Below are 24461 nucleotides of genomic sequence, written 5' to 3'. Positions count from 1 at the left end.
AGCTGTATCAGCTGGAGTAGTTACCACAAGAACCTGTTGGCCAGCAGTGACTATGAAGGCACTGTCATCCTGTGGGATGGGTTCACGGGACAAAGATCCAAGGTCTACCAGGTAAGGCGCAGTCAGTAAGCAGTACTGTTTTTCTCACCCATGGACTATGTTGTTGGGGGACAGTGTTTGGTCTAAGATGTGGCTTTTAGTCCAGCAACAGGCTTTAGGTTCCACCAGGTGAAACAATGCCCCTCCTGTTTGGCAAATTTCTTGTCTGAACAGCTTTATTGTACAGTAGCCCTTCAGTGGGGGCACCTATATCTTCTTGTCACAGTAATGGTTCTATGTGAAAGGGTTTTATGTGATGATTTATAAGAGGCCTGTGATCAGAACAAGGAGGTTGGAGGCAAAGGTGATCAATTTGGTAGAAAAGGTTGGAAATTGTGTTAGGAGCATAGTACATTTTAACTGGTCGGTGGTAGTGAATGAACTGCAGACTAGCCTTCAGTTCCCCTATCTTGGCAGTCCAGTATAAGTTTTTAGTTCCTATTTAAGCCTTTGTTTACTTTTTTATTGTGTTTTAGCTGTAAATGTAATCTTGTTTTCATTAATCCTTTGCATGTCTCAGTTAAAAAGAAATTATACTGGACAAAATAAGTCTTGTCTGTTTTCCTCTCAGATGTGTTTTGCATTTCTTTGTGAAGCTGAATAATGAACCTAGAGAGGACCAGCTGTTGCTTGTGTTAAAAGAAACTAATTTTGCTTCCGATTAGATTACTTGATTATTTTTATTTGGATTTACATAGATTGAGGAATACATACTGGCATCTGCTTCAAATGTTCTGGAAGTCTTTTAATTACCTTGTCCTGGCTAGTTTTTCATGTCATCTTCTTGCTAGCCTGTACAAAGGCATTAAACAAAGGCTTTGACTGAATTTCAGGTTTCATTCAATGCGGTGTTATGTTTCCTTGTGGGATGTGCCTGTGTAGCAAATAAAGCTCTTCAGTGTTTTGGGAGTGTGCAGGCTTGTGCTTATGAGTGGAAAAACACAGGATTAGACACCACAAGTTTTGTTTAGTACCTCAATAGGAAGGTGAGGCTTTCCTCCACTTTCAGAGGGGGAGTATTTGAAATGGCTTAGAACAGATGTTGTATCAATATTAGGGCATGCAGCTGTCTTATATTAGAACAAGAGGCAGCACAGTGGAACAACAGTGACTCAAACCGTGCTGGAAAAACAGATCTTTAGCATGTTTTTCTTGAAATCGTTACTGCCTTTTTTCCAAATGGAAAAAAAATCCGTTGTAGGTTGTTTTTTTGTTTTTTGTTTTTTTTTAATTGCTGTTCTAGTATCTTCTTTCATGGCATGTCTAGCATGCTACAAGCATTGGTCTGATTGGGAGAAAAGATCGTTTGAGAACCTGCAAAACATAGTAAGCTTCTCTGACCAGGAATCTCCTGACAATTTATGCCTAACAGCGTATGTTTTCCTTTTACTATTTTATCAGATTACAGCTCACTGTATATTTTAATACTTTTTTTGTTTCTATAAACAGGAGCATGAGAAAAGGTGCTGGAGTGTTGACTTTAACTTGATGGACCCTAAGCTATTGGCCTCAGGCTCTGATGATGCAAAAGGTATTTTTCTTTTTTAGTTTCTGTGCAGAAGGCTTGCACTTTGTGAATTCACTTTGAGAGATGAAAAAAGGTGATGTTTCAAGTAGCTGATTCCTCAGCTGCCTTCGATATTGTAGCTGACATACTAATGTGTCAAGATATTACTGAACTGTTCAGGACTTGGAGAAAGAGAGCCTTCGTTTGGATTAAGATTTCTTGGTGTGATATTCACATCTTGGGGGTAATATGCTCCAGCTATCATTTTCCAGATCACTAAACAAAGCAAAATGTATTTTAACGTTAGTAAAGCTTGTTGAGTTAAAGCCTTGGGGTCTTTGAAAGGAACATGTGTATTTGTATTTCAAAAATGAGATTGTCCGTGAAAAAGCAAAAGTTAAAAATGCTTGGTGATCAAAACCAAATGTCAAATTTTGTACCCAAGAAGCCTCTTGATTCCATGATGCGCAGGGTGTTTCTCAGAGCTTAGGAGTTGGATGATGGACTGATTTAGAGCATTGGGAGCCACTCGACTTTCTAGTCTCCTGGGTCCTTTCACCCTAGGGCTTTTGGAGAACTCTTAAAGCACCTGTTTATAACATACTGGTTGAGAAATGTTTCTCCTCTAAGAAGAAATAGGAAAGTTCTAAGGAAAAAAAAAGTAGTACTGAGAAACATGTAATATTCTTCCTCCCTAAAAAACAAGATTATATCTCTAATTTATTTACAATATCAAATTAGAGTTACTAAGCAGCAAGAGCTTTTGAGTTCTGTAGTCAGTGGAGTTCAGCTCTCCCATATGAGCTAACACAGCTCTGGACAGAGCTGTTCGTGATTAGCTTTGAAATGATAAATTAATTTTTCATAAACATTAAATCTTGCAAAGCCTCTGCCCACTAAAATGCTTTTAAATTCTGTTTCAAAAGAAAGCTGTATTAGTGTTCCTCAAATGCATTTGACATTCTTGATGTAATTGGTAATTTCACATACAAAAATGTAGCTTTAATGATCATTTTAAATTTAAGGTGGTTTAAAAATGGTTTTTGATACACTTCCCCCTATTTGGTGGAAGTCAAGAATGTTTTCTGTGCAATTAAATGCAGCAAGAGAGAACGCTTACCTTGTAATTACCCACCTTTTCATCACTCTGCTCCCCGCTCATGCTATGCATTTTAGAAAAAGAGCTTACTTTCCAGATAGACATGCACCTATTGTCATGTTAAGAAGTCATCCGGCTTTGTAAAGGCAGCTGCAAGTAGAACTCTTGTTTCTGATTTAACAGTTTATTTCTTCATTAATAGTTTCTAAAAAGCGCAATGTTTACTCAGAAGTTATTGTAATAAAGTTTGCAGATCTGCGTAACTTGCATTTTGATTCAAGAAGTGTCTTACTTTTAAAGTTCTAGTGTTGTTTTGGTGAGTAAAACTTGTCTGGAACATTTCATCCATTACTTCTACCACATTTTGACTGTGATTTGCAAGTGTAACACAGATATTAGTGACAAGTGAAGTCCTGTGTGAAAGTGTATGAAATAAGCACAGCTTTTAGAAGTCTTTATAAGATAAGAGCAATTTTCCAAATTAAACTAATGTTATAGCATCCAAATTCCGTTGCATTGAGCATATTGAAAGGACTAAGTATATAGAAAAGGTAACACCTATGATGAGTTATCTTAACCAGCTCTCTAACCTGTCCAAGTTAGATTTTGGTTATCATGTGTGCATGTTATCTGAGTGAGTTTTGGCTTTTGATGTTTAGCAGTGACGTGCTTGTTTGATCAGGTACGGCATCGGGGAAGTTCGAGATCTAGGTACCCTTTCTATTCTCTTTTACTTCTCTGTTTGTGTAAGGGTACGGTGGACTTTCTGACAAGAAATTTCAATGTTGATAGTTATTGGTGTGACCAGAACTATTGGAACTAATCTCTCTGCCCTTTCCTGAAAAGCATGGGTATAAAATATTCCTGTCAAGTGGTCAGAAAAAGCTAGCAAAAAGGCAACAGCTTTTCTATCTGTGGATGTGTGTGTATCTGCTTATCTCATTTTTTTTCAAGCTAGAGGCTAATTTTTAAGCTCTCGGTACACTTAGTAGGCATGTATTGGGAAAGGAGGTTTTAGATGAATAATCCTATCATCGTGGCTGATGAATAATCCTATCATCAGCGCTTCGCAACCTTCCCTGCCAGGGCTTAGAAACAGCAAAAGGGTGCTAATGAATGGAGTGCCACTGGAGAGAAAATGATTCTCATATAATTAAAAACAACATCCTTGGGCCTTGGGTCCCACCTCATCCTCTTCAATAAATGAAGATAATATAGGATGCTTATCTGTGGAAAGTCTTTCTACTTTAATAGCAGATAATGGGAGCATAAAAGCATTATAGTATAAACACAGTAGGTATCTGAAATAAGTCTCATTTTTATCTATAGTTGTCATGCTCTTCCCTTTTAAAGGGGCAAAGGTAGTTGAGTATGTCTATAGGGATGCAAAGTTGTATGCGACCTAGATAGTGGTAAGTAAAATTAAAGTGTTTGATTGTGCTACAGGCATCTTGGGAAACTGCACAGCCTTAATTTCAATTCCTTTATGTACTTGTAAATGCAGACGCTATAATTCTTATTTAAGTAGCAAAGGATGACTTTCTACTGTTTGAATAGAAAAGATTCTTTAATTTTGCAAAGGAGGAAAGTCACTGGCACTTTGCTAATGACTTACAGCTGCTTTTTAACCCAACATTGCTGTTTGTTCTGGATTGGGGATGTAGTTTAATAGCCAGGGTAAAGTTGGCAAGTGAGAGCAAAACATTCAGTGAGATCATGTGGTTGAGACTGTAGAATTTAAACCTCCATCATGGTGAAGACATGTTTGGGGCTGTCTTAAGGAAGTTATTTGACAAGTTGCTTGTGGAAGATGGTCAAGCRCTTATCCCCTGTTCTGGGGTTGTTTTCAAAGCTCTCTGAAGCACATGGAGATACAAGCAATACTGAGAAATTTACCTGAAGAAAGAATCCTGGTTTTGTGTCCATTCTGTAAGCTATAGTCTCTTCAACTATAGTCTCTATTCCCAGCTGGAAGTGGAGTGGTGGAGCAAGACAGGAACACATGAGAGCCCTGGGCTATAGTGAGAGGTTACTTTTCATGGCCTCATGACTAGGAGGAGTGCACGCATATTTTGCTGCGTTTAGGGAAGGTAACTTCTGAACTGCCTTGATAAGGAAATAAGACCATGAGTTCTAATCTTGCATCTATTTTTTGTGGTAGTCCTGAATTCAGTGGGGAAATTGGCTTCATAAAAAGGAAGCATGGCCTTGTAGATAGAGAACTAGCCTAAGAATTGCAGATCAGAGTTTCCACCCCAGCTTTGCTGAGGGCTTCCAGAGGATTGTTTAGAGGTTTCATTTCCCCTAGATACTGGGATCCTTCAGCTTCTGGAGGTTTAGGTGTTTACTGCTCTTAAAATCAGATTGAACTTTCAGTTTGTTCATTTTCCTGGCTAAGGGAAGTAGGATAACTTCCTAGAGATTTGTGGGGTTGTTGGATTCAATTGAAAATACCTCAAGAGGTCAGTCAAGGTGTTGGTAGTTAAAGTGGCAACCAAAATTTTCTGGCTGGCTGTGTCTTACACTTTCCTTTGGCAAGGAGGAGTACCCTGCAGTCATTGCCTGGTAACATTGCTGTTTACAGCATGGGCCCAATGCCATTGACCTGCACAAGACAGTGGATCAAAACTTTCACCTACCAGGGCAATTCAGCAGCTTGCTCCTGGCTTCTTCCTTTGCTAAGGACTCCTTAAATCTATGCAAATGAATTTTCTGGTAGGAATATCCCATTCCTGGCTTACAGCTTTCTCAATAGTATACAACAGTACATGCGGTAGTAGTACATGTATGAGTATGCTTCAGCATATATCCTGTTCCTCTATAGCATGCATGTAAGTATGGCTCAGTTAAGCTTGCTTTAGAGCACTTGCAGAGGTTTGTTACGTGTGTGGATAGTACACTGTTGGAGACTTGGTATTTCTTCAAAAGACAGAATGCAGTGTTTCTCCTGTAAGTAGATTTTTCCTTCAGCTGTTGCAATACAGGCTTCCACCTCGTTTAGTGTTTGTGCACAGAACTGGTGTGTAGAAGACTGATTTATAAACTGATGCATCTGAAATAAAGCTTGAACCAACTACAAAGAAATTTGAAAAGATTTAAATGTTTTAAACCAAGAAGGGCGCTTTGTAGTCATAATCTTCCTTGTTTGGTGAGGGAAGGATATTTGGCCTTATGGAGAGATGTATCTCTCGGCAACAGCAAAATTAGGAAACATATGCTTTGGGAACATGTGTTTTAGGAATAGTTGATCTCGAATGGTTGCTTGCCTCATCAACACCGTTCTGAGTGTTATCAAGACATCTGTATGTTGTATAATTACTGCCTTGACCTCAGCAAAACTGCTTAAAACTACAGCAAATAAAGTATAATTCATGAGGGTAGAGTTTATTAACCTGTCAGTTCTTTTTAAAAAATAATGGACAACTCCAGGTAGAACTTGACATGTTTCATTATGTGTAGTTATATGTCACGTATATCCTTTTTTTTATAGCACTGGCTAAGCTATAATTGGAGCCCAGTGTATCCCACAGCAGTTAGATCACAGAAATTGCTGTAGATCCTAATCTTTGTCTGTCAGTTGTAACGAATATTATGATGGCTTTGAACACACGGGTTGACTGTTCACCAGATGAAATAGCTGAGCTTATGACCTGAAGACTTAAATGAAGAAAAAAGAGCCAAGTTGAAACTTAGCCCTCAATTAGCTTCTGCTACAAAACTGAGACCAAATGGCTATTATTTATTATAGATGGTGTTAAGAAGAGACTTCTCCATATTGGACACAGCTTTAAATATTGATACCTAGTTAGAAGGCTTCAAGGCGATCTTTGTTTGTAGTACTAGATTTGGGCACAGCATTGCTTTGAATTGTGAGCTCATTTAACCTCTTTGTGCTACTTTAGTTTAAGCAATGTTGTCTGCTGACAGTGTCTCCTTTTAACGATAGGATTACTTGCTTCCTATACCATCACATCCATAAACTTGATGTCCTCTACTGCCACTGCAACATAGACTATGCATCTGTTGGTGTCTGTTCATGAAGTAAAATGCCAATGTTTTGTTGTTTTGCAAAATTGTTTCCCATCTCCCTTTTCACTCCACCCTCCCCAGTGCAAACACAATAGAGGTGGTATATTCTTCAGCCTCACTTGAGGGAAGAGAATGTCTTAAGTCATGCTTGCAAAGCTGTTGGGTGCTGGTTGTTGGGGTTTTTTTGTTGTTGTTGTTTTTCCAGAAATGCAGCTAGATGTTTAGAATATATATTATCTCTGGTAAATGTGAATGAGTTTATTTCTGAAAACCAACAACAGAGTGGGTGCTGTTTTCACTGCATTTTACATAACACTTATGCAAATACAATATGCATCAGTGTTTGTTTATGATGGATGTGTGTGATGCTTTAGAATGCTTCCAGACAGCTGACAGATACCCACACAGTGTTATTTAAAATGATTCCTTAGTGTACTCTGAGCAGCTGTGTATTTCCTTCATCCTTGAAGCAGTTCTCCTACATATGGTCAGAAATAGTGCAGACTTTGCTTTTCACTGTTTGTGAACTATAAAAAGTAGGTGCACTAGAACAAACCTACCACCATTCCTCCTTTTTTCTTGACCATTGAAAACATCCTTGGATAATCCATGTGGAAGCCTTGTTTCTCCTTCAAAGTTCCTAGGAAAGAATGACCAAGAGGTGATAGAGGGGGACACTCTGCAGGGAAAAAATAACATAAGTTACAATTGTTTTACATTTTTCTTGACCACAGTGGGAAACAGGATTCCTGCTCTTTTGCCACTTCTCACTCCTCCGAAGTGAGCCCTCAGTAAAAAGACACCGGATTGGCCCTTAGACCACAGATCTGAAGATGTTCAGTCTGCTCTTAGGAGCTGTTTAGGGGGTCCAGTCTTCGTGCGGCTCCTCCACGTTCACGAGCGTTGGCTTTGGCTTGCTCTGCTTCCCACTTCAGATGCTGTCCATGGTAATTGAGGACAGCACAACTCTTTGCTCAAGAAAAGGAGGAGAGGGAACAAAGCATGTTCTTAGAGTTGACATCAGCCTGTCTTGGAGGCTTCTCCTGGGCTGATGCCAGTTCACCTGGGCTGAGGGCAAAGCATTTCATCCATCGTTTGTAAGCTATGCAGCCGTTCTTGGTGAGATTGGCTGTGTGAGGACCACCTGACACCCTTCATCTTTGAGTTTAAATAGTACTTGAAGTGTTTGGGGAGGGTGGGGAAGGCTATATTTGAAAAGCCTTTTGTATTTTCTGTTATTCTTCCTGTGAAATGGACTGAAGTGAGTACTTGGGGGAAGAGCTTGTACTGTACAATGGCTTAATTGATGTTCACTGAGAAGTCCCATAAAACACTAGAATTCTTTGTAATGAGAAAATACATCAACATAGGAAGCCAGCATACTGATTTCTTTCCTGCCAATGCCAGCTTTTAAAGAGTGAAATAAGTTGTTCTCACTTATTTAAGCATATATGATATATGCTTAAATAGAGAGTGAGAACATATATATCTCACTAGAGATATATGTTCTCACTGTATTTAAGCATACAATCAAGTATATTTATTCTGCACAAAGCAATTCTGCCTTGGAGAACGGAGAACTTTAGATCACAACTCAGTGACAAAGAACAAACAGGAATTAAGGCTTGCTGCTCTTGGTTATATGAATCTGCGGTCCAGGAGCCTTAAACACTGAGACTATACCACGTGGTTAGTCACCTGCTCCGCAGTTCCCAGCCGCACAGAATGCAGACTTTTCATCATCTGGCGCGTGTTGGAGATGTGTAGAATATTTACAGTACTCACTTGAGAATGTTTTCAAGCTTACTGGCAATCAACTACAAATTAACTGTTTATAATCATTGACTTCTTTCTCTTGGCAACTGAGGTTTTTCAGACTCTTATTTATGACCTAACTAGATTTTATGCCTTTCAGATGAGTGTTGTTGTTGTTGTTTACTCATTTCTCTTTGTTTGTTTGTTTGTTTCTCTCTTTAGTGAAGCTGTGGTCTACCAACTTGGACAACTCAGTAGCAAGCATCGAGGCCAAGGCTAACGTGTGTTGTGTCAAATTCAGCCCCTCTTCTAGGTATCACCTAGCTTTTGGCTGTGCAGGTGGGTAAAAGGGACTGGGGTGGGCAAAGAGATAATCTGTTCTCTCCTCTAAGTTTCTGACTTCCCCCAAAGATTTGAGCTTGCAGTTAAAAAGTTTGAGCCAGATGTTTCAAGTGTGCGGTCACCCAGAGGACCGTAATGATACCTGAGTGTCAACTTCTTCATGCAATCTAATTTGGTGCCTGTATCAGCGATAAAAGCTCATGAAAGCAAATCACGTAGTGTGTTTTTTTTGAGAACTAAGGGAACTGGGCAAATCTCAACTTTGTAAGCCTCTAAGTGAGGCTAACATGTTAACGTGGTGGTGGAAGTTCTTTCTGGTTCATAGCAGTGCTCTGTAAATGGTACAAAATCATACTGGGAATTTTAACTGGTTTTACCTGTGGCGTATTTTAAAACAGAGGCTGTGTATGTTTCTTGTAGCTGCAACTATAATCTCCATGGATGGGCTTATGCTTTCCTAGGCTGGGCAAAGCATCTCTGTAAAAAGGTTTCTTTTAAGTAGTAGTCATTGGGTAAGGCATGATGAGCCTTTTATTCATTTAGATTAAAATAGTTTTTGGTGATAATACAAAGACTTGAACAGAGTGGATATTACTTTGGGAGGAAACTACATCATGCTTTACATGCAGCAGCTGAAAAAATCTGAAGTGCCTATAAATGTTTAACTGATATGATGAATAACTGCATTTTCTTTTTCCCTGGGGAATTTTAATGTACTTGTAACTATGTTCTGATGACATTTATTATCTTTGGACTTCTGGAGATATTTTGATGATATTCTTTCAACTGGTAGTTTGGCATTTCATTTAGGTGTTCCAATTTCCAGGCTGGTTCTACTTAAGCTGTGACTCTTAAGAGTAGAAAATAAATTTGCATTTTGATACACTGCAAAAAATGGATTGAAGTTGGAGTGTAAAATATTGACTTGTTTGACAGACATCTCGCTGAAGTTTAGCAAATTATGTGCAAGAATAGAATTGAATTACAATACTTACCAGCAGCCTTGGAAGGAAAGGGGCTATCTGCGAAAGGCTCTAGGGAAAGATGAGAGCACCAACTCCAAGTGGATCAGCTGCTGATTAAAATAGATATGTAAAAGCATCAATAACCAGAATGCTTCCTCATAAATCAGTAATTGGGATTCCTTTCCACCTGAAAGGCATAGGGAGGATAAGGCACAGCTAAATCTGTGATTGGTATCGGGGCTGTGAGGCATGTGGAATGAAAGCAGTCTGAAACGTTACTGTCCACCAGGCCACACTCACTCCTAATAGACCGTGATGGTCTCGCCTTCAGCCAGCGAGTTTGGGTAAAGAGGCATGAGAAAATCCTAGGGGTTATTTGGAGGGTTTAGATGAGGTTTTAGATTTGGAGGTTTAGAGAATGCTGAGGGGTAAAATGGTATTCGTACTGGGGAAGAATGCATGGGAAGGAGGGAGGGAGAGAGAATGAAATTGAAAAAACATATGTTTACAGCTGCTTGATGCTTGATAATTGAGTCTCTAAATAAAAATTAAAATGGGTATTTAACTATGATTGCTGAAAGAATTGCATGGAGTAATTGAACTGATGGGAATGACTTGCCCACAAAGGAATACCTAATTGATCTTTCAGCCATAAACACGTGAAAAAAGGCTTATGAAATAGAATTTAAAATGATGCATTTTAAAAGATGTAATACTTATTTCTGAACTCCTAAAAATCAGGGGAAAACACTTGCTTTACTATATGTACTATAAAAGTACTGTCCTGTTTAATGTGTTATGATGGAGACAGAGGTCTTTCTCCTCCATCAGTTTCAACTAATCTTGTTTACTGATTTCATTTAGTCTATGAAAAAAGCCATATAACTTCTAAATAGTGTGGTTTGTCACATAGGCTGTGAAATTAATAAAGGAAGAGTAAAAACTGGTTTCTTTGAGCAGTATTTAAGAAAAAAAATGCAGATTGGACACACTGATTTGGCTATCTGTTAGCCCCCCATAGGAATAAAGATGAGCAGTGCAAAGCACTAATTGATTGACCAGTGTAATAAGCAATTTCAGAAAGCTGCTCTCTCTGCCTTGGCTTGTTCACATGCTTTGTGGATTTTCATGGTTATGTAAATTAATGTTTCAATTACTTTTTCTGCAACACAGTCAATGGTAAAACAGCTGATATTTTCTAGCATTACACACCCAGCAGAATTTTGTATAGTATTTAAGCAGAAATGCTGCTCCTGTACGTACTCATATTTTTCCTCTTTGTTGATTTGAGGGAACTTAAAGGGAGAAGAAAATCTATATTCCACAGTAAGTACTGTGTTTGCAGGTAGCAGGCAGTTACCGAGGTTTGACAGTGTGCATTCCTAAGCTGATTTCATGTGGCCAGATCATAACATAAGAACAACATTCTTTCATCTTCTGGACTTCACTAGGCTGTAGCATCCTGAAATGTGGATGTACATGTCATCACTACCTGTCATTTCAGTCAGCTGAGTGGGTTTTTCTACTGTTACTGTATTAGCACTAGCCAACTTAAAAATCAGAGATGCATACAGATATCTATAGTGAGTGACTTGATTAGTTAAGCAATTGATGAACTAGTAGGTGTAGGGAGGAAAAACTGTTGGTACTTAATATTTGAGGTGTAAATGGAAGAAGTAAATTGATTTAATACACAGTTATTAAATGTACATATGTCTCAGTTCCATTTTTATTTTGTATGCAGAAGAAATTGCAGGTTGGCGCACCTTGTTTTAGCAATGCAATTTTGAGTGCAACTCTAGAACTTTTCAGTACCAATGTTTTGAAAGGTAGTGTGCCTCTAAATCTTTACATTTTTTATTTTCTCTTGAGGGCCTTTCTTAACTATTCTTCAAGCTGAAATCCCTTTTCATAAGGTCTCCTTCCTTCACATTTTGATTAATGGAACATTTCCTCTGCCCTTGACAAATGCATCTTGCCCACTTGTATCCATCTATTCAGAATGCCTCTTTGAAGTCAGCTTTCCTAATCAGATGCTTCAACTAGATCAGCATCTTTTTGAATCTCTGCTGGTTCTGCCTTTGCAGTCTCCACAAAAATGGATGGCTTTCTTGAGGCCCTTTTACCCTGTCTTCAGTTTACATATCCCTTCTCATTTGTTAGTAAAATGTTGACTCTTGGCTTACCTCTGCCAGTGATGCTATTCTTCTTTGTGCACTAGTAAAATATTCAGACAAGTACCTTTGTGCTTTCTCCTAGACTGTTTCTCCCATTTGGGAAAACTCCCCGTAAGTATCTTTCTTATTTCTCCATAAAATTGTCATGGAGCATACTAACACGTGTGGCACAAATTAAATGAGCTGATATAGCAGCCTATTGAAGTTCTCCATTCCCTTATATTCCCCATGTCTGTGTCTCTGCTGTCCCTGTCTCTGGTACTCAAACCAGAAGCTCTTTGGAGTGGGGTTGATTTCTCTTTGTACAGTGCTAAGTGTGATGGCAGCTTGGCCTTTGCCTAGGGTTGCTCAACCTGACTGAAGTGCGAATAGTGACTGTCCCATACCTGCAGCTTCGGTGCTCTAGAAGGAATTCTGAAGCAGAGATCTTCATAAAAGCAGCTTATCCACCTGCACCCAGTTTACGTGCTATATAATCACCAAATAAAAGGAGAGAACTCAAGGACTGAAGTGACCGATTTTCAAAGTAAGGCCAGGTTGCAGACTCTTGGGCACAGTTTGTGTAAATTGGGTGTTCTTGCTCCAACAGTCTTGGCTGTTTTCTCTCTGATGAGACCATGCTGACTCTGCTAGACTGCTTGTTGTTGTTCCTATATGTTGTTCATACTGCCCCTCCTTGGCGGGTAACATCCGTTTTCCCCTCTGTGCCGAGTTCCTCTGCAACTTCCTGCCCTTCCTCAGCAGCAGAAAGAGAAAATGAAATGCCTGTCTTGAATATTCGCCCTCTAAAAAGGACTTGACGTGGGTTGAATTGGAATTTATTCTATCTGTGGATTTCTTAGCTAAACCCTCTGCGCTTCAGGATACCTGTTGGAAAATGAGAGTAGTGATAGTAGAAAGAAGTGCTATGGAGCTTTGATTTAGATGCAGCCATGGTCAAAAGTGCTATTACTGCACCTCCACATGGAGCTTTTCTTTAGTATCAGCTACTGGCTTGGCTTCAAATAGATGCCATGGAAAACTGTGCTTTAGTTGCCACTATAGAAGCAAATTGCAGGATTATCATCTAATATGGATGATATATGTATTTCTTTTCTGGCTCCTCACTCTGAAAGCTTTTTAGATGACCAGAAGATCATTTTGGTAGCTTAAAACAGAACAAATGAGCAATAAACTGGAAATAGAGCCTATACAAGAGAGAAATGGATATTTGGTTTAGGAAATAATTCTCTTAAAATCAGACAGGCGCTTCAGGTGAGAAGGAAGCTAGAGTGTCTGACTACAATCTGATAAAATCTGTGGCAGTGGAGAGAGCATATAAAGAAGGAAAGATTTCTTTTGTCTGTGACTTTAATAAAATATTCTATTTGCATGCTTACTGGGTTGAAACATCATGCAGTATAAACTGTAATTACTGCCGAATACAAAATCGGGTAATTTTGTGGCCTCTTCCTTTTTTTTTTTAAGAGAGAGTGTTTTATCCTGAAATTAGCTGCATAAATCATGACTGAAGTTGTTATTGTTCTGCCTCAGCAATACCACCGATGCCCTCAACCCRTATATTTTCCAGTAGCACTGTTTCCCCACATAAAATAGGAAAGTGGCTGAAAATGCATGCAGTCTGCAACCAGATTGTTCAAGTCATACAGTCACAGTGAGATCAGACTGTCTTGCTAACTTTAGTGAGCTAAGTGTAGCTATTGATAGTAGGCTATGCTTTATTCCCAGCATGCTGTAATCCTGTCAGCAACTACTACTGACCTTTTATTTCCCATATATTATATAGAGATTAGGTCATCAAGATTTCAGATTCCTGAGTTCTTGCGCTAGATGCATCATCTTCTCACATGCTATTTTTTTCTTCCCTGTAGGACCCACAAATCTTGCAGGTTGGATCTGTGGGTGTTTGGCGGGGGGGAGTTGTCATAAATGTGGGCAAAGACTGTACCTGCTCTCCAAGAGTTACAAGTAAGCGGAAGCAGCAGATAAATAGATGGAGGGGTGCAGTAGAATGGCTCAAACACGATCAGAACTTAACAGTTTGCTGGGTTACTTCTAACCTTGATCGAGTCTCTGGACTGATTCACTGTGGTGTCACAAGCTCTTGGCAGTGTGGGTTGGGACAAAGTGACCAGGTCAGGGAAAACATGGGGCAGTGCTGACTTACGTTGGTTTTGGTGCTTTCATGAAATCACTGCCTCGGGGTTTGAGACTATTTACGCTGAGGTACCATATTTCTTCCTAAGCATTCCCAATTGTGCTTTTCCACTTCCTTCTTTATACTGGAAATTTTATTGCAAAAAGTGAATCGTGTTTGGTGTAGGATTTTTGGTTTTGCATTGGGGCAGGAATTGGTGGAAGTTCTTCTTGTCACCATCTCCCCCCACACCCTCAATCAGCTGATCATAGAGCACCAGTCCTAGAGACAAATTAGCCCTCAGCAGCCTGAATTTATATCAGCATCAGCTAACAGGAGGCCAAATCCTCAGTGAACAAGTCTGCTGAGGTTTCGCACCTTTCTCCTGTCAACTTGTAGTTTCTTGCCCCTTCTGTCTCTCCTCCTCATTCCCTTCTCCTCTAGTACAATGATGCTGAGCAAGAGCACTTCCCAAGGGAGCCTTTTTTCTTCAAAGACGGTTTTGCCCTTCTCCAGCAGGTTTTGCATGCTATGTAAAATTCTTTTTTGCAGAGAAGTTCAGTGAGGCTGCTGCTTCCTATAAAAATCAACAAACCCTTTCACGTGTGCTTTGATCCCAGTGCACTCTCACCTTCCCAAATATGTTAGGGCCTTCCAGATGCAAGAAGCTTGTATTCAAGTGTTGTAGTCTTTCTCTTGCCCCGTACAGCAAAAAAATGCAAAAGGAGGAGCTCCCTATATTTTAAATCTTTAGTGCTTTTAGCTAAAATCTCCTGAAGCACTCTTTTCCGTAGGTAATCTTAAGTGCAGAGGAGCTAAAGGGGTGCTTTAGGGTTTGAATAGCTTCTCTGAGGAAGAGAGAGTATTCCACCATCTTCAGCATTATGGAATGGCATCGTACCCAGGCTTTGAATGCTGCCGCCTTTCGTTTATTGCTGAAAGGCTGCAAAACTAGTGACGCTGATTCACAGCATACACCAGGCGAAAGGGCTCCTGTTGCTGTGTAAATAGCTTTGTTTTAATTTGCAGTGGGTTCCCCATCCCTTACGATCTCTGCACTGCCCTGATGCACTTAAAGTTCAAGGTCACGCATGGCTTCTTTCAGCATCATTCAGGTTTACTAATGCACCAGATGTCCAGGCAGGACCACTTTTGGAGACCATCGTTATCCAGTGGAATATAGATTTTACTGCAGTAACTGGAGCAGTGATTTCTTTTGCCAAACACTTCTCTGTGCAGCTAGCCTTTCATGCTGCCTCACATCTTGGTGATTTGCCTGCCTTGTCATTCAGCTCTGAAACACAAGAGTGATGTGGTATTAATGACCAAGAAGGCAGTGTGCCTTTTTTTGGAAGAGAATTAATGTTTTTCAGCTAAAAGCAAGGTCTTACCTTAATAGATTCTCATGTGTAAGTACTCTGCTTTATTGAAAACCTGCAATGATTCAGAAAGAATCTATCTGTGCAAAAGTACAACATGTTTAGGGTGAAGTTAGGCAGCTTCTTTGGGCTTAAGCTGCAAGATTAGTGTATGAATTTAAAATGCAGCATTCAAAGGCAGAGACAAAGATTACGCATTTCTCAAACGTGGAAAAAATTCAAGCAATGCTCAAAATTCAGCCTTTATGAAGTTGGTGTGGCATGCAGCAATTCAAGACTTCCTTGTTACTACGAACTGGACTTTACTTGAAGGATGTCTTTCTTTTTGTGGGTCTTCAATAATTTTCTTCCAGTCTGTGGTCTCGGGAACTGTGGGACAAGCTCCATATTTTGGAAGTGGACACTTGTCATCTCATAAATGGTTTAAACTCATTCCAGAAGTCATTGCAGGTGTTTCAGTTGTTCTAACCTTTGAAAGCATCCACCTCACTTCTTCAGTGCATTGAGGGTCATTTGAAGGAATCTGTATTTTTGTCCAGTATGATGGTGATCATATTTCTGTACTGACAGGACTTATTTTGGGGTAAATGCTGGGCTCGGAGTCTGATTGTTTAGTTTAGAACACCATTTTGGAAGTTTGTGTGTTAAAAATTATTCCCCTGCATAGATGTTAGAACATAATTAAAAGTGAAGTTTCAAACTGTACCTTCCGCTGTCCTGATACATGTCTGAAAATCTTTCTGGCGCTGATGATTTCAGAACTGGTTGGTAGCTTATATTCTATTTCTGCTCAGGACTGACAAACAGAACAACTGCAGCTATGCTGTGTTATTTAAACTTACGACGTTTGCGGTTAAGCTGACTTATTTGTATCTGCATATCCGAGAGACCACCAGATTAGCCAGGTGCTACACAATGTCTTCCTACCTTCCTTACAGCATAGGAAGGTAATGCTGTAGCTGCTTGCTAGAAAAACATGAAGGAAATGAGTCCTCCCAGAGGCATGCAGGAGGTGTTGTATGTATGAATTTCACAAGGTTCAGACAAAACTCCTTCCACACCCCAGGTCTGACAAGAATAGTCTTAGTGTAGATGACTGTCTTTTTTGTAAAGAATAGATCAGCTCCTGAAGCACTTCTAAGAATTTAAAAGCTTGCATGACTTCTTAAACAAAAAAGTTGTCTCTGATTGCTGTTGGTTGTTATTCAATTTATTGCAAATACTTCAATGTTCAGACCTGTCAGGAGTTTCCAGACTCTATGCCGGGTTGGTCATGCTTCGGTAATGAGTGAAGGAATCATATAGAGCTTTTCAAATTGATTTGATTCTCTGAAGAAAAGAATAAATCTGCCGTTAGCAGAAATGGGCATGCTAATTGTTTGCTTAAATATTCTTTTCCTGAACATTTTGTCTTACAACTGGTATAGAAGTCATTTAGTCAATGTTACAGCATTCAAATTAAAATTGAAATGAGCCTTGAAATTCAAGAACAGAATAGGCAACTCCAAGATTCATTTTTTCCACAGAATGCCAAATTGCTCTTACTACTAGCTATGGCCGTATTCAAAGGAATTTAATGCTTTCCCACCTCAGGAGTTTCCAAAACTGCAGGTTTTTCTGGTAGCTCGTTCAAAGGAATTGCGTGATGGAATGACATCTTCTGTAATGCCTTACTGGGTCATCTACTGTTCAAAGTGCTGTGTAGCTTTAACCCTTCCAGCCTTTTATTTGGGTACAGTATCCACTTAGACCTTTGTAACATATACTACTTTTTCCATACCAGCTGGTGAAAATTGTCACACTGCATAGTGCACAAAGTCTGCATAACCTACAAATGCAGTGTGGTCTGTTATCTAGAAGACTGTTTCTTACTGTCTGAGCATCTAAGCATTGCATGTGTTTTAAGAGGAGAATTTCTAAATACTTGAGCCAGGTTGAGAACAGTTCCTCTAATGAGGCACTGTTAGCAATTTGAATCTCAAGAAAATGTCAGAAAGTGAGACTGTAGATGTGTGTCTAGCAATTCTAGCCCTCTTACTTGACTTATTTTACTGCCTAATTAGATCAAATTGCCTCTTTTCCAATTTGGATACCTGTGTGTCATCATGTACTTTTCCTGTGCTTGTTTCAATGTCTGTATAATCCACCATACCTTTGACAGGTTTTTGTTGTTGTTGTTTTGTTTTTGTTTTTTTTTAGTATAAGCATTCTTATCCGAAGCTTGAATACTAGTGATTATGATAATATATTTACTGTCCATTATCTTTTTCAATAGCAGTAGAGTCTGCCTGGAGTTCAATTCAGGTGATGAACAAGATCACCATCCCCAGAACCTGGTAAAAGGAGGCTTTATATCTCCTCAGATTAGTCAAGCAAAATGTAATTCTTGGGCAAAATCAGGTCTGACTGACGGTTTGGCAAACTTGGATCTTTAACTGCATATTGTAATGCATATGGCAGCCTGTGCTTTTCCTAGAGCCAGTTTCTGACTGCTCTGGAGCCTGTGTAGCCTCAGCGTTCTTGCCTAGACATTTGTGTGGTGTGTTGGGATGGTTTTTCTCCTCCACATGGTGCCAGTTACTGGAAGTGTTTTTGTCAGCTGCGGGGGCTGAGGAAACTCTGCCTGACACGACAGCCCTAGGCAGTGCTGCTGTGCAGTCCTTCTTCATAGGGAAGGTATCCTCTCACAAGAAGTTTGATCCTGTTTGTAGGATCTTTGCTGATACGACAAAAACCCTAAATCTTTTGCTTCATAAATACGCCCATAAAATCTTAGGGAGAACATTTCTTTTGGTACCCACCTTTCTTAGTGTCTTAAGCCCTTATTTACATGATCTGCGTGTGGTCCCTTTTCCCTCTATCACAGCTCCATGACTTACAAAACTTGAATAATTCAAGAAGCAGTTGACATGGGTTTACAGTAAGAAAAATGTTGGGTGAAATAAGTAGCTTATATCAGGAGAGATCTGTTCAGCAAATGAGGTAGTATGTCTTTTTTTGATAGATATATCCAACAATCATTGTACAAATAGGACTTCTAGTGTTCATGTGATAAGCTTCAAACCTTCAGAGGTGTAGTCCATGGAGACAGCATGGGTTGAAGCACCTTTACTATAAAATGACTGTTCTTCACATGTTCTTTGTTTGTGCCATAAAACTCAATTTTGCAGATAGGCCTACATGCACGAATGTACAGTAGACTCATACATACACATTTGAGGAGAAAAGTTGTATTAAGAGCCCAAATAGTTTACCCATTGAGTTCCTAATTCTCAGTTTTCTTCAGCCATAAAAAAATGGATTCTTCCACAAGCCGCGGGTTGTTACAGCTAATGTCTTCATTAGTTTTGTAACATAGATAAATCTTCCTTATCTGTACTGAATATTTTAGTTTTTCCAACAGTCTGATAGAAGACAATCTTTGAATTGCAGAAATAAGGGATCACTGTATTCTTTTTGAGAATTCTTTGTAGTTCTTTAAAACCATAAAGGTCAGAGTTTCAGAAGAGTTCTAGAGAAATTTGTTTTGCCTTCCTTCCCGTCTGAGCCCTTTGCTCGGCTGATTAAGATCTCTAATGTTTTATGTCTCCTCCTTCTCTGCTTAATATGAGACAAGTTATTTAGTAGACATTTTATGGGCTGCTGTGTCAAAAGCTTTAGACAAGTCAATAAAAAATGTCCTCAGCGTGTAAAGGCCATTATCCATAACCCGGCAAATGTCATCTGTAACTTCAAGCCATAGGGAATCTGTCAAATACGAAGGTTAAAAACCCAGTTGGCAGGTCCCATCAAGGCTGCTGTTCCCTTCATGTGTTCAGCAGAGGGAGATATAGATCTTTAGTGAAATGCTAGTGTTGATCTACATTAGCGAGGGGGGGGGGAAAAGTACATTTGGTGCTGGTAAGATATTGAAATCCCTGGCTGAAGCAGGGTATCAGCTCCCCTGCTGAGCTCTGTCAAAATATATCAAGTGCTAACCTGTAACCCTCTGCTGTCACATCCCTGAGCCCTCCCTTGCTAGAGTGCTTATTGTACTAACTGTTGGTTTTGCCAGGGATTAAGGCTACCAGATGTGTTCCATATAACCTCGGCTATCTTTAATTCGGTTCTCATGAAGCAGGCCTTTCTCACACTGTTTCCTTTATCTAGTCTGCTAAACAGACCATCACTAAGCATTTTCTTTTCTCAAAGCTCTGCTCTTTCTTCATTTAAATGAACATCTAGACTAAATTCTTGTTGGATTGTCTAAATGATATTTGAAGACAGTTGCTCATCATCCGTATTGCAGCGTAGGAAAGTGAGACTGACTGAGCTGACAGAATGCAGTCATCTTCAAATACCCGTTTGCCTTTCTCTGCTTTGGAAAATTCCTTTTTGTCTCCTTAAGAACACCACTGAGTCTGGGGCTTCCTCACTTGTCAGATTTCTCACATTTTGACACCAGAAAAATAAATCAAATAGACCTTAGCTAGTCTGGTATAGTCTTCAGAGCATGATGTAAGGGAAGAGCACATGGGGGAGTTTTGACCTATGGGGAAAAATCTGTTGAATGCTTTTCCACACTTAAATCCCTTATTGGGTGGCCATTAAGTGTTTGTGGCATTTAGGAAGGAAGGGTATGCTGGAGATCCCTGGGAATCTAGTACAATGGTTTTTGAGACCAATTGTCTAGACAGAACTCTGATAGCAAATATGAAGTACTGCATCTCAAATCATCTTGGGCACATGCATGAAATACAAAACAGGAATATTGTTCCAGTTCACTGCTGTGGACCTCAGTGTCGCTTCTAGAATAGATTGCTAAGATTCCCATAGGACAAAAGAAAACAGCTATTCAAAGGAAAAACTGTTACCTTACTGCAAAGGGAACTCCAGGTAAAAAAGAGAGAAAGCAAATGCATCAAATCGGTAATTTTGTTTTAGTGGCAGAAACAAAGTACTTGTAATTTTGGCAATTTCTGCTAGCACAGAAAATTGTAAATGCAAAGCCATATTCAGCAAACATTTTAATTATGCCTGTAACAATGGCTGTACTGGAATAGAATTTTATTGTTTTATTGTTTGGGATTTTTTTTTGAGATGCAGGTATGGGCAGGAACAATAAAAATAACCACTTGTCTTTGCCTGTGCAGTGATGGCATACCATAGTTCTACAGGGAGATGTTGGGATGAAATAGGCTTATTTCTGTTCTCTCCTAGTCACCTGATTTGTCATGTTGCATGTGGAAAATAGCATGCTGCATTCGTCAGCAAAATGCTCTGTATAGTTTAGTCTGTCAAAGGATCTTTGTATCAAATCCATTTTTAATCTCCTCCTTTACAATAAGGTAAGTGACTTGTAAAGAGGGCACTGGTGTCAACTCAATGTTGTCAATATTAGATAATTTCTTCTTCAGGAAATTTCTGTATTAATTTTTGTTGCAGGGCTTTGTTCTCTTGAATTCGAGTTCACTTTGTTTACTGTTCTTAATGTGTTGCCTTCTCTTCTGGCATAGCATCCATTTCCCTTGTGTAATGACAACTATTGTATTTTCTTCTCTCCCTGAAATGGCTTATAGTACGCCAAAGTCTGTACTGATCATGGCAGGGTAATACTAGAATGGGCTAAGTGAAAGAAATGTCTCTTTATAGTGTTTGGCTCAAAGGTTTCCTTGCCACTCTTTGAGTGCCCAAATGCCACCCTGCCTTCTATTGCTATAGTAAAGACCCCCAGAGACCTTTTTTCCCCATATTCTCTTATGCCCAGGAAAAGACTCATAATAAGAAAAACTGTTTCTGGAGTTCCTGCATGAAAGTTCACGTCTGGTCATGTTGAGTTATTCCCAAAGCAGGAGTGTTCAGCTTCCCACGGTTGATCCCCAAACTTCCCTTCCCAAATGTGACCCACAAGTGAAGTTCAAACTCTACTCTGCCTCTCTGGTGTAGGGGAAACTAAACCTCCAGCCTGAGTATTTTGTACAAATCCACCCCAGTCACACGAAGATCTCAAAGCACTTTTGTGTTTGTCATTACAAACTTGGTAAAAGTTAAGAAAAGTTCATTAGTTTTTCAGTATCCTCTGATTATTAGTAAGAAAACATCTTCATTAAAGAAGTAAGGTTGCTTTGCAGTGCCTCCTACTTCCATCATGTGGGAGCTGGTAGACAAAACCTCAAATATCTGAGAAGCAGGAACCTTGTGCATCAAAACACAGCTTAAACATTTGTGTTGCAATGCTGAAAGTTGAGGGTAACACCTTTCACCTCTTCTGTTGATAATAAATCATTTACGCAACCTTTGATTTAAAAAAAAATACATCTAATCTTTTGAAATAAGAGTACTTTTCAAGGTAGCCTAGACCGGAGAGTTTCTGGAAACTTCATCCTTGGAAATGTTCAAAACTTGATTGAGTATGACCCCGAGCAAAATTACTTAACTTTGAAGTTGAATCTAACTTTACACTTGGCCCTTCTTTGAGCAGGAAGCTGGATCAGATGAATTCCAGAAGTCACTTCCAACCTACATTATTCTGTGACTTCTAGGGTCCTTGAGCAAAAATGGATTCAAATAGAAACTGCTCTCTACATAAAGATTAAATGTCAGGGTTTTTTTCTACCTCATAATTAAATTCTGAGTTGTCTTTTGAACAGCCTTTTCAGAGATACTACTAACTTTGTTAGGAGGCTATTTTTCCTGGTGTAGAGGTAGGTGGAAGAATTGCTTTCAAGTTACTCTCTAAATGAGTGTGTGACTTGTTAGGTGACTTCCAGGTCAAAATAGCATTGAGGCTTTTGTAGTTCTACTTTCAAATGAAAGGATATCTAAGTTAAAGTATTTAATCTTCAAGGTTTAGGTTTGATAGCAGCTGTCCTTGCTTGTCAGGTTTTTGAGAGAGAGCAGTGCTTGTTTGCCTGGCCCTTTTTCAGGTTTCTGTAAGGACCAAGACATCTAATGTGCAAAGTCATCCCAATATACTGCAATACAGTAGATTGTGCTATGGTGTACTACTGTTGATTGAATTTATTTTTAAATCACGAGGGTTGTCCCTTTTTATCTCCTTCAGTTTTCTCTTCACTGACAGAAGAGAAGTTTTGAAAGAGTGAAAATTGGAGTTGTACATAAGTCTCTTGATTCTGTTTCCATTTTTAGTCTAGCCAAAGGCTTTTCCTGCAAGGATGCAAGTTTCCCTTTTAGAGGAAGAAATCACACTGAGCCTAGCAGAAAATAGGAGCCTCTTGATTAATCCATCTTGATGCTGCACAAACAATAGAATAACAGAATTTTATGTTCAACAAAAATCCATTAAGGTGGCTTGTCTTTTCCTTTATGGAATACCATGTCTGGGAATGATAATACATGTAGTCTGTCCTCTAATCCACAGACACTTGAAACACAATCTTTGTTCTGGACATTAGAAGGCATAAGGATATGATTATCTGCCTATTTTCCTAGTAAATAAATTGTCTAGAGATAAGTCTAGATGGCTTTGAAGTCTTCATTTTGTCCATTCTGTGTGCTCAATATTCTTACTTACAGCTTGACTGTATACAGAGGAGAAACAAGTGAAGGGAAAGTTGAACTTAGAGGCAGATGTTTAAATATATGTAATTTCAGTTAACATCTTCAGTATGTGCTGAAAAATGGGTGCTTCTTTCAGGACCTCTGATTTTTTATTTTTATTTATTTATTTATTTATTTGGTATTGACAGTAGAAATAAAATCAAGAACTCCACAAAATCATGCCTTTCATCCTCTTTCTGATTAGAGATGCTTTGTGGGCTTTTGTTGTTTTGGTTTCTCCAGGATAGGCTAATCAGAGGCAAGCAGAGGTACCTCATTTACACCCATTTTGCCATGACTCAATTTAAATTGTGTATTGTTGGGCAAGTCACTTAAATACGCTCCTCCACTCCTCAGTCAGACTTCCAAAAACACCTCTAACTCTTACTGCTTACAGAGTTTCACTGGGGTAAAAACAGGCAGCCTTGATCCAAACTTGAATTTCGTATGAAGAAAAACAAACAGGCAAACCTCAGAGAATAATCAAGCAATGACCTGAGATGCTAAATGAGACAGATCATCATCATTAAAGAAATGTAGAGGGTATGTTCTAGTCTGTTCTCCTGTTTCAGCAGAACAGCTGTAGCATGAGGCATATAGGGCTCTGCAGGCTGTAGCTGGAAGTTTAATATTTAGAGTGAAAATGACCCCTGAGTTTGGTATGGAAGATCTTGATCATTCAAAAAGTAGTAATAATAATCCAAAATGTGCTTTGATAACAGCAGGCTCTTCATGAATCACTTAATAAGCATCTGTTTAAAAAAAAAAAAAGTAATCTAGCAATTAAAAAACAAGCATACCAAGTCCATTTTACTGTATTTTAAAAATGGCATTTTGTCTTGTAGGGAGCTTTGAGCATCTCCTGCTTCTGTACCAATTGACTCCCTGCCCTACCACTGTTTTTGAATAAGTGTATCTTGGCTGTAACGTTCATCTGAAATGTAGCAGCGAGCACCACTTATGTTCTCAAGTGTATAAGCATTTAAAAATTTGAGAACAATGTAAATTACTTTTTTTGAATGGATCAATAATCTAAATATTGAACAGTTGAGAAGTATTCATTCCTAGATATGGTCAAAATAAAAAAAAGTTATCAGTTTTCTGATAAAATTCAGTCTCCCAGTGGAGAGCCACGGGATCTTTTTATTCAGCTTTTGGGACTTTATAATAGCTTCATCTGTTGAATATAAAACTGTTGCATTGCAGGTAAATTTTGTTTTGCTGTCCTTAGGTTGATGTCCCTTCTGGTAAGTGGGTTTCAGTTGAAAAAAAGCCTTGGAGGGCCTGCGAGTTGGCTAGAGCTGTAGCCTGGTTAATGTTTACAGTAAAAGTAGCTGCAGCGCGTGACGTGGAAGACGAATGTTACTTGGCGTTGCTGGGTATCTGGAGAGCTGAATTGCTCTGCTCTTCAGTCCATGTGCGTCACTGCTCCA

The 24461-nt window shown here is 39.2% G+C and overlaps 1 protein-coding gene across 4 annotated transcripts in view; it reads left to right on the top strand.

Moving 5' to 3' along the window:
• The window catches only part of COP1 (COP1, E3 ubiquitin ligase), a 130432-nt gene that overhangs the window by 63090 nt on the left and 42881 nt on the right, over positions 1–24461 (top strand). For all 4 annotated transcript variants that reach the window (XM_026084630.1, XM_026084627.1, XM_026084628.1 and 1 more), the window contains 3 exons: positions 3–111; positions 1549–1630; positions 8712–8828. In XM_026084630.1, the coding sequence (XP_025940415.1) occupies positions 3–111; positions 1549–1630; positions 8712–8828 (308 nt within the window). The remainder of the gene's footprint in view (positions 1–2; positions 112–1548; positions 1631–8711; positions 8829–24461) is intronic.

Source organism: Apteryx rowi, unplaced genomic scaffold, assembly GCF_003343035.1.
Source record: "Apteryx rowi isolate R43461 unplaced genomic scaffold, aptRow1 scaffold_65, whole genome shotgun sequence".
In the NCBI taxonomy this organism is placed as follows: Eukaryota; Metazoa; Chordata; class Aves; order Apterygiformes; family Apterygidae; genus Apteryx; species Apteryx rowi.
Note: the sequence above shows the minus strand (reverse complement) of the source record. Positions and strands in the feature narration are given on the sequence as shown.